Below are 11159 nucleotides of genomic sequence, written 5' to 3'. Positions count from 1 at the left end.
GCTGTGGGTTACCTCTATTGTTGCTTTTGGTCCGTTGCCAGTTTGTAACGTTAAAAATCCAGCACTGATTTAGTTAGTGGTGTCCTCGATTCCGTTGCTGTTAACCATTGGTCGGCCGAATTCAACGCTGGACGAACGATTTCGAGGATTTGCTCAACTGGTTAGCCGTGAGTCTCAGTTTTTCGTTTTTGTTTTTCTTTTTTTGTGTCTCACACCGCTGTGCGGTTTGTTTTTGTTTTGGTTTCTTCTGCAACGAATTTTGGTTTTTTCGTAAGTTGCGTTCTAATTTTCTCTGTTTTTCCATTGAAAAATGGCAATTTTTTCCTTGTAATCATTCGATACTTGTTCAAGTGAATGATTTACTGCTGTCTCCGGAAGGACTCAACGGAAACGACTGATGAAAACTAGCCCACCCTGGTTTTGTGACCGCCGTTGAGTTTCGAGGTCGAAACAGCCCGTTTTTCTTTGTACATTGCTTTACGCATCCCATGGGAGGGAAGAGAATCGAATTCTCTGTTTGTTTTTGTTACTCTTGTTTTAGCGATTTATCTTAGGCATTTCAGCTGGGGGTATTTTTAGTGATTCCAATCGCTCTGAATAAGAGCGCAACGATTTGAAATTACACAGGATCTTCAATCAAAAGTAAACTTGAAGCAATTTTGTTTTATTATCTCAGTGCTGTTTGTCCAATAAATTTGGAAAGGAGTATGCGTTTTGGTTGTTTTCAATAAATTTTGTAAAAGGAAGAATTGTTTTGGTTTTCTGCTCGTTAGTCTAATAGCCTCGCGCTGTGGGTTACCTCTATTGTTGCTTTTGGTCCGTTGCCAGTTTGTAACGTTAAACATAGCTAACGCCGACCCGTACGAAACACCTATTCGTATCAAAAGCCTTTAATGTGAAACTCTTCATTTCTCTTACTTCATTTTCTTCTCTGCTGAAAAACTATTCTCCCTTTAAAATCACTTACATTATCCACTCTTTGCCTTGTTATCATATACAACTAAATTGCCGGAGGCAATATAGACAGCCCCGTACGAAGACAAATTTCATAAATTCCTATTTAAACAGCTATATACCGCTATATTTAACTATATTTCACTATAAATAAACATTTCACAGATAAATATATGCTATTATATAGCTCTATATGCCTGTATATAGCTCAATATAGCTGTATATAGGTATATATAGATGTCCGTATATGGAATCCCTGAAACCCCACACACATAACAAATTATTTCCATGTTAACAGAAACTCTCTAAGTATCATTTTTCCCAAGATATTTCTATTTTACTAAAATCCAATATGGCCGCCGGCAGCCATTTTGTTAGGAGACCGGAAATAGTACCGACGCTTTACATTCGTTAATACCTTTCAAACAAAAAAAAATTCATGAAATTCGGTCAAAATTTACTCGAGATATTGTCAAAATACACCACGTTCACTGTACTTCCGAGTAGCCAGATAAGAGCTCACTCCAAGAGACCTAGCTCACGCTCCGGAGAACATAATTTCATAAATTTTTTTTTCCCTGATTGGTACGGTCAATACCTATCTAATAAAGCGAAAACAGACGAAATATGTTCAAATGTGGCCGACCTACAAGCAAAAACTGCTTGCCGCCCTGTGCCTGTTCCACACCAAGGGGTCTAACTCACGAGTCGGTCATCCGATTTCCATAAACTTTTTTTTGTCGATCGGTATTGTAAATACCTTTTATTTGACGTATCACTTACAAGTTTAACGTTTAAATGTCCGGAGATATCTTCGAAAAACCGTAAAGCACTTATTGGGCCACAGCTCGGGAGGGGTCGATCCAAAATCACTCATCTTCGAACTTAGCCTGTCTTTTGACATTACCAAACGGGAAAAAAAAGAATTTTCAAAATCGGATGCGTTTTACTCAAGTTATCGTGCAGACAGACAGACGGACAGACGGACATTTTTAGACCCGTACGAAGTACTGGGGTCTTATGGGTTTACGCATACGTTTGTAACACGTCGAATTGGACTCCCTGAGTAAGGGGAAACCTATTGTGGTTGTCTAGAGATGCCAAATCCGCGAAAAAAAAATGTCCGTCTGTCCGTCTGTCCGTCTGTCTGCACGATAACTTGAGTAAAACGCATCCGATTTTGAAAATTCTTTTTTTTCCGTCTGTTTTAGCTTTATTAGATAGGTATTGACCGTACCAATCAGGGAAAAAAAATTTATGAAATTATGTTCTCCGGAGCGTGAGCTAGGTCTCTTGGAGTGAGCTCTTATCTGGCTACTCGGAAGTACAGTGAACGTGGTGTATTTTGACAATATCTCGAGTAAATTTTGACCGAATTTCATGAATTTTTTTTTGTTTGAAAGATATTAACGAATGTAAAGCGTCGGTACTATTTCCGGTCTCCTAACAAAATGGCTGCCGGCGGCCATATTGGATTTTAGTAAAATAGAAATATCTTGGGAAAAATGATACTTAGAGAGTTTCTGTTAACATGGAAATAATTTGTTATGTGTGTGGGGTTTCAGGGATTCCATATACGGACATCTATATATACCTATATACAGCTATATTGAGCTATATACAGGCATATAGAGCTATATAATAGCATATATTTATCTGTGAAATGTTTATTTATAGTGAAATATAGTTAAATATAGCGGTATATAGCTGTTTAAATAGGAATTTATGAAATTTGTCTTCGTACGGGGCTGTCTATATTGCCTCCGGCAATTTAGTTGTATATGATAACAAGGCAAAGAGTGGATAATGTAAGTGATTTTAAAGGGAGAATAGTTTTTCAGCAGAGAAGAAAATGAAGTAAGAGAAATGAAGAGTTTCACATTAAAGGCTTTTGATACGAATAGGTGTTTCGTACGGGTCGGCGTTAGCTATGTTTTTTTTCGCGGATTTGGCATCTCTAGACAACCACAATAGGTTTCCCCTTACTCAGGGAGTCCAATTCGACGTGTTACAAACGTATGCGTAAACCTATAAGACCCCAGTACTTCGTACGGGTCTAAACAGAAAAGAATGTTTGATCCAGATCTGTTAAAATGGCATAAACTTTCACCTTCAATTTATCTCAAAAACCACCCGCTGACTTTTTTCTTTCTTTGGGCCTAAAATGATCCGTAGACCAATAATAATTAGGAAAAAAATACTTTGCATTACATTTAATGACATAAAAGCCACTCAGACAAAAAAAAAGTTCTAAGAAACTATCGAAAAAATCCATTTTCTGAATGAATAACTCAAGCTAGAGTAACGATAGCGACTATACTTACCTAATGATTCACCAGAAACATGAGCAAGACACAATAAAATTCCAAAAAGTTTAATAGAACTTAGCGACATATTTTTTAATGTCTTGGCCAAAAAAATGCCACAGAGTCTATGAATCATTCGGGGTAGGGTAATCTCGCACACCACACAAATTCATGGTGTGCGAGATTCACATCTAAGTGGTGAATCTCGCACAGTCATGACTTTTCGTTACATGTCGTAAAAGGACGCATACTATGATCGCGTGTGCGAGATTCCCCGACACCAATCATTCTCAAAGTTCAACAAAATAATTCTTAAAAATTTCTGAAACCAAATTTTTAAATTTTTTAAGGAATTCATTTCCAAAAATAGGCTTGTAATGTTGTAATGCTGTACGCTCTCTCAAATAAGAAATAACATCGCGAAATTTAAAATGACCGTTTTTATATTGAGTTGATTTAATTATCGTTCACAAAATAGCAAAAAACTTAGGATGAAAAAAGTTAGATAATTCAGCATGTCCTGACAAAAAATGTGTTAGAAACACTTACAAACAAATGTACTGATGCGACTGATGCTGGATGGATTGATGGAACGTTGATTTGAGAATAGGTAAAGTTTTTTTTTATTTGTTTTAAATGTGTAAAACGATGTTTCACTATATGTATGGACACCATATCCATAGCTGCTGTTCATTCTCTCCCTCGCACTATTGTCAAAGCTTTCTGCTGACGGTTTTAAAATATGCGTCAGCTTATCTCTCAGCTTGATAATTTGAGCCATAGAACGAGAACAGCATTTTCAAGAGGGGCCTCCTCGACGTAGTAGTCAAAATTTCTCATATAAAAAAAAATCGAAAAATTGGATCCGGTCATGAAGAGGATGTGTTTGTATCCAGTTTTTAATTTCAAATCTATTTAGTGAGTCGTACACACAAAAAGTAAATCGACACTTCATACCTGCTCGCGTCCAATGATACTAAAATGCAACACAATTTTATCGATTTTTTTTATATTTTCGTCAAGTCAAAGCAATTATCAAAATTTCGATTAATTTTCCAGCTGCCAATTACTGTATTGCTCAACAAATTGTTGCAGTAAAATGTTGTCAATTGGTATCTTCAATTGTTCCGTACCATCAGCAGTTCGTTTCAGTTTTAACAGATTGTGATCACAAAATTCAGTCAACTGAGTCCGCAGCACAATGTCCGAGCTCACCAGAAAAGCTTCCAAGCACTTTTTGTACAGATTCTTGAATGGCATTCCTGCATCATTTTAAAGGAATCGATTTAATTTCGACATTCCACACACGAAATCTTTGTTTCTTGCAATTTTTACCTTGATAATTGGTTGTTTTGTTGGATGCCAATTGATTTTCGACGATTAACATGTAGATACCACGCGCATTTTGTGTTAGTGAAAGCAGAACACTCTTCATGGATGCAATGGTCAGTGCTCCGGAATTTTTCAAAAGCATCGAATTTTCTGCAACCGATGTTTCGTCGGTGTACGGTAAGAACGATGTTACGTCCCACCATGAGAAATTGTAGTTGCTTAGTTGAATGTTGTCCCAAACTGAAATTGAAAGTGATTCGGGTAAGCAGACTACAATAAGATGAGATAGAATGAACAATAAAGTGAGCTAAGCGACAATGGATGGTCGAAAAGTGCGATCTTCCACATTTCGCGGTCTCGAGTTTATAGAAAATTGACTTACGATTCGGTGCATTGATGTGATCGATCGAAGCAATCAAATGCACATTTGGAATGTGTGCCAACCGACTTAGTATATTTTGGGCCATGTCATTTCTCAACATAGATCCATCCAAATTGTGAACAATCAGAAAGATGTGATAGTCCGGGGTCTGATCCATTTCCTCTTCGATGGCATCAACGATTTCATGTAAATTTTTGCTTTTGCAGGTTGTCTCTAACAGCCCGGAGACGATATCATCCAAAATATCCTTTACCGTCAAGCTGGGAAAGTAGCCATTCACCACCAGGACATTTTCATGTGACAAAACACTTCGGTGCAGCGTCTCCAAAATGTTTCTCTTCGATCCGAGTCCGTGCAACAGAATGCTGAACCCTTCCCTCAATATGAACATCCATTTGGGAAAAAAGGTTTTGTAATGGCTCTGCAGGTCTCGCATACAATTCTGATGACTCTGACTGATTTCGTGGCTGGCTAGCAGTTTGAACATGTCCTCGTGCTGCAGACGCGGAGTCTTCAAGCGGTCCAATGTGTTATCCGATGTGGCATTCTTTCGGTTTGTGTGACCGAAATATTTATCGCTTTCGAACACAAGGTCTTGATGTTTTCTAGTGGAAAATCTTGTGGTACGACCCGACAATGTCTTTTGAATGGTCGTCACGATTGGCTTAATTTCATTAGATTCGTCTTCAGAAGAGCTGGAATCGATGTCGTTAGCCTCGACATCAGTATCCGATGACTCAGACGGTTGATAATCATCACCGGAATCTTCAAAGTCTAAAAAATCTTCGTCTTCAACGGCTTCGTTGCATCGTTTTCTCAATCCTAAAATACATTTTTCATTGAGGCGACGACCGCAGTGTATTAAAAGTACAAAATTACCTTTCTGTAGCTTGGCTCGCAAATTGCTGGGAGTCTTAGGTTCAATTACTTTTCTGGACGACTTTGGCGTTTTTGGAGTTCTGGGTGTTGTTAAACCTTTTGGTGTTTTAGGAGTTTTCGGGGTCTTTGGTGTACCGAAGGATTTTAACTCAGTTATCCGCTTAGGAGTGTTATAAGCCAACGTAACCATGCCGTCCTTCTTTTTCGGAGTCTTGAATGCGTGACAGTGTACATGATCATCTGGATTTTCGTTAAAGAAGTTCTTCGGTGGTATATCATATTCCCATCCGTCATCAGTGATCGATTTAACATCGGAATTCTCGCCATCCTCTAAGTCATCAATGGTTTGTAGTTTAGACCGTTTCACTGAAATCCGGGCAGAACGTCTTGTTGCAGGAACTTGTGGAGATGGTGCATCATCGTTTGTACTATCATTATTTTCGATACTTTTGCTACGGCTTAACGAGCGACGAGTACATTCCGAAAGATTTTTGGTTGGAGTTTTTGGATCTTCGTCTTCATTACCTTTGAGTGGTGTTCTTCTTGGGTTCTTCGGCTTGGATGGAGTTTTTGGATCTTCGTCTTCGTTACTTTTGAGCGGAGTTTTTCTACTTGAGAGCCTGGTGTTAAGCTTAGCTATAACAACTTTTGAAGATCGTAGTGCAACGTCTTTCACACTCTCACTATTTTCACGACTTTTGCTGCGGTTTGCCGAACGACGTGCATTTTGCGATCTTATAACTTTGGTCGGTGTTTTGGGGTCTTCGTCTTCACTACTTTTAAGTGATATTCTTCTTTGGTTGAACTTTGTTACAGCAACTTCTGGAGATGATATATCATCGTTTACACTATTATCATTTTCACGACTTTTACTGCGGCTTAACGAGCGGCGATCGCGTTCCGAAAGTACTTTAGATGGGGTAGGTAAGTCTTCATCTTCACCGCTTTTTATTGATGTTTTTCTTCTGTTGAGTTTCGTTGCCATTGTTTTTGAATACAGAAACACCAAAAAAAGATTTTTATAAGTAAATACACAGAGAAGTGCAATCAGCGCAGTGTCAAATGTCTCTCCAGAAAACGCGCCAAAAATATTTTGATTTAATTTTTCTTCGGTTGAACAGACTGTTTTCGCCCATCAATATTCAAAATTGTGGAGGCTTTTTTCAAAAAAATATATTTTCAGAGATAAGGCTCTTCATGAGTTCATAACTTCTTTCAAGTGCGGTGATATGCTGTAAAAATTTGCGAATTCGGACGTCCACTTTTCAATATATAACAAAATTGTCAAAAGTAACTTAGTAATGACATGCGGTTAATCATATGACGATAACTTTTATAATTTTATTAACTTAGCCATAATCGTACACCCACCAGCGCCAGCGTTGCGAAAAGAATTTTTGTTTGAATTCTATTTGTTTGGCATTAATGAACTCTACTCAATATAGCAAAATCAAATTTCCTTCAAATTTTTATGCTTTACAGCGGACGTCCTTTTTGAATGTCCCCTAACATTTACGCCCAAAGGTTACGCGATTTTGCAAAATTAGGTCGGGAAATGCACTTGACGTGATTAACCAGTGATTAACATGATGACGAAATAGAGGTGTGCACCGATTTTAAAAAGATCGGCGGCGGCGGACCGAGTGTTCGAAGATCGGCGGCGGCGCGCCGAGAGAAATTTAGAGTAAAATTAAAGCAAAAATTGTTGAAATCCCTCTTATCTTGCAACATTTCTCGTCTAAAAAAACCATCCTACTAAATTCAAGCTTCTAAGAATTGTATAAAGAAGTGTTGGGTTCGATCCTACTATCATTCTTATACAAATTCGTGTTTGCGAATGGTCACCCCTTTTTTCGGCCTTATGATTGCCGAATTCTGTCAATTGCGTGCGCATAAGTTTATATATTGATTATATGCATGCATAAGGTAAGGTATATAACCAATATAGATTTTATCACACTCACCTCAAAATAGTTAGCAAAAAGTTCATGTTTTTGGTGGTTTTTCTTAAAATCCAACAATTCTCACAAAATGTGACGTTACACACAACATAGCGTCGCATGAGTATTACTAAACATTTTAAGGTCAGTGTGCGGTTAAGAGATCATGGACATTTACATTGACTGGACTAATACGCAGACGTGTTGTTATATGACGAACTAAGACTGATTACAAGTAACTATAGAGACTGAGATTATCATTAGAGAGTTGGCGACCTATAACTTATGACTTATAACCACCTGACTTATATAACTTATGAGTGACTCTGACTTATAACTTATAAATTCGGATTTATATGTCGACTTATAATTATATAACATTTGCGCAAACTCTCTATTGAAACATTAAAAATTATAAGTTTACTTTGTGCCACCGAGAATTGAAATACGACTCTTTTCAGCACTCGTTTTAGTGTGGTAAAGTGACTTATTTCCGCACCCGTTTGATGTGATATTACAACACTCAAAGCAGTGTTGATATGGAATTTGTATGAGTTGTTACAGCATTCGTTTGAGAAAATACAAAGCAATGTGATCGATCAAATTTGAAGAGTGATTGTTTACAATGAAAATTATGATTTTTTGTGCTCTTGTCTATTTCAATTCTCGGTTGGCACAAAGCATGATGTGTTACACGTATTGATTTTTTCAGCACACGACCACTCAAATTCCATATCGACACTGCTTTGAGTGTTGTAATATCACATCAAACGGGTGCTGAAATAAGTCACTTTACAATACTAAAATGAGTGCTGAAAAGAGTAGTATTTCAATTCTCGGTGGCACAAAAGTTTTTGTGCCACCGAGAATTGAAATACGACGGATTTCAATATCGATAACTAGATTGAAATGTCCAAAATTACAACACCCGTTTTCATGGCTTATTACAACACTCAAACCAGTGTTGAAATGAAATTCGTATGAGCTATTACAGCATTCGTTTTAAAAAAATGCAAAGCAACGTGATCGATCAAGTTCGAAGAGTGATTGTTTACAATGAAAATTCTGAATTTTTGTGCATCTGTCTATTTCAATTCTCGGTTGGCACAAAGCATGATGTGTTACACGTATTGTAATGAGATTTTTTCAGCACACGACCCAATTTTCCAAGGAAAACTTGGGTCTAGTGCTGAAAAAATCAACATTACAATACTTGTAACACAACATACTATTACAAAGCCTAAATCGATTCAATTCAGATTCTAACTGTCTCATCGAGGAAAATTTTGTATAAAGCTGAGAACTGAGAAGTCTCAATTCGTTCGATTTAGGCTTCTGAGAAGTCTTACTTAAAAAGTTTTCTACTGGGGCTGAACTTTTCCGAAATTTCCTCGAAAACGGTTCAAAAGCTGTGCAAATTCCGGAGCGTACTTTAGAAATATGTGTGCTTTTGGACGACCGACGTTTACTGCTGTGACGATTTCAATTAACACAAACATAAAGATCGTTGAACATTCGTCAATATTTAAATTAATTGGAGATCTAAAAGGATGGATGAAAATGATAAGAATTCAATCGACTGTTGTATTTATAATCGATGATGCGAAGATCTCTACAGCAAATTGGAATGCATTTTGTTATCGGCAAATTTTTAGAAAACACAGGAAAGAGTTCGATGTGTAGTTTATGTAAAAAATCTAATATTTCTTTTGAAGGTCCCTTATTGTACCTAAAAAGGTGAGGCAACCATGCTGTTTTCGGTCAGCGAATTAGCTTGGCCAAACCACAAACCACAGACTTAAAGCTAGGAATAGGTCGGTTTTCGACCTGATCTGAACCTGAAAATCAAAACTTGATCTGACCTGATTTTCATTCGACTTGACTTGACCTGATATGTTTCAAATTAAACAGACTTAACAGCAGATTTTTTCGGTAAAATTTTTGTCGTTTTCAGTAATTTTTTTTTTTTTGGTACAAATTATTTGGCAGATGATGAGGAAAACTGAGCCAGCTTGTTTCAACTAATTGGGTGTAAAATTTAATTTTTGCGTAACGAAGCTGAAAGCGTCAACTCTAGAGATATCATTCATTTTAGAAATTGTACCTCGAAGACTGCGTCACACTTTTCTCAAAGAGATTTTTGTTGGGATATCAGTCGTTTTAGAAGTGCTTTTTAGAACAGTTCTAATTAAAAAATTTGACGAAATTCGAAAATTTGACGAAATTCGTAAATTTAACGAAATTTAAAGATTTGACGAAATTCGAAAATTTGACGAAATCAGCAACTCGAAAATGACCAAATATTTCCAGCTGCCCAACATACCCTGAAATTGACCAAATTTTTCCAGCTGCCCAACATACACCGAAAGTGACCAACTTTTTCCAGCTGCCCAACTTACCCTGAAAGTGACCAAATATTTCCAGCTACCCAACATACCCCGAAAGTGACCAAATTTTTCTAATTACCCACCATGTAAACCATAATATTCATAAACTTTGAATTTTGAAATTTTGACCGAATTACAACCAACTTCACAACAATCATAACAACACTATCAACACAAAATGGCTGTACATTTTTATATGAGAGAAATTGTTCCGAAAATTAATTAACTAATTCCACAAAATTTTTCCTGGGATAATGATGAATGAAACTTAAGTTCTAATGGCCTGACTAAGGTTCCTGCAAAGTTTCATGGAGATTGGCTGCGGATTTCCCGAGATCGACCGTCGATAGATAGATTGATTGATAGATAGAAACATACAGAGTAAGTTGAAAGATTTTGATTGTTTGGAGAATGCCATTTTTCATGTATTTGTACTGAAAATGACGACTTGGAAAACGCAATATCTCCGGTTCCCGAGCACTTTGGTAAGAGTGTGATAGTTCATTTTCTTTGTATTTCAAGTGAGAATATTTTAAAAATTTGGTTGCGATATTGGACATTTTGGCGAAAGTAGAAATCTCGCCTATACATAGTTGCCGCGTCTCAAAAAATGTTCTTCGTTCTTTGTAGTTAGACTGCGTCAAAGTTCAAAAATAGTTGCCGCGTCTCAAAAAATGTTCTTCGTTCTTTGTAGTTAGACTGCGTCAAAGTTCAAAAATTTTATTGAATTAAAAATTGTGACAAATTAGCGAACGACCAGGGCGGCATGTGACTTACTTTTCTCACTAATTCTGACTTTTTTTTAAAGAAGCGATAGTGACTTACTTTTTTTTGTTTTTTTACTTTTCTAACTATTTCGGAAAAAGTATTGAAAATCGGAACCATTTCTTGTTCCAACTAAATATTTATTACACAAAGACATCACAAAATTTGCCTGCGGCGCAAAGATGTACGTAGTAAGGTAACTGACTGAAAGTTG

At 36.9% G+C, this 11159-nt stretch overlaps 1 protein-coding gene across 2 annotated transcripts; it reads right to left on the bottom strand.

The window, feature by feature from the left end:
• Window positions 1-4257: 4257 nt before the first annotated feature.
• On the bottom strand, window positions 4258-6940 carry LOC119080412 (origin recognition complex subunit 2). 2 transcript variants are annotated; one of them, XM_037188751.1, is made up of 5 exons: window positions 5854-6924; window positions 5078-5796; window positions 4975-5024; window positions 4596-4832; window positions 4265-4522 (listed from the first exon to the last, which is right to left on the bottom strand). In XM_037188751.1, the coding sequence occupies exons 1-5, from the start codon at window positions 6836-6838 to the stop codon at window positions 4438-4440; spliced, it is 2076 nt and encodes a 691-aa protein (XP_037044646.1). In that variant the 5' UTR covers window positions 6839-6924; the 3' UTR covers window positions 4265-4437. The 2 variants fall into 2 exon arrangements, with proteins under 2 accessions (XP_037044645.1, XP_037044646.1); XM_037188750.1 differs by having other exon boundaries at window positions 4258-4522; window positions 4975-5796; window positions 5854-6940.
• Between the last annotated feature and the right edge of the window lie 4219 nt (window positions 6941-11159).

This window comes from Bradysia coprophila, unplaced genomic scaffold (assembly GCF_014529535.1).
Source record: "Bradysia coprophila strain Holo2 unplaced genomic scaffold, BU_Bcop_v1 contig_350, whole genome shotgun sequence".
Classification (NCBI taxonomy): Eukaryota; Metazoa; Arthropoda; class Insecta; order Diptera; family Sciaridae; genus Bradysia; species Bradysia coprophila.
This window is presented reverse-complemented; position numbering and strand designations above follow the sequence as displayed.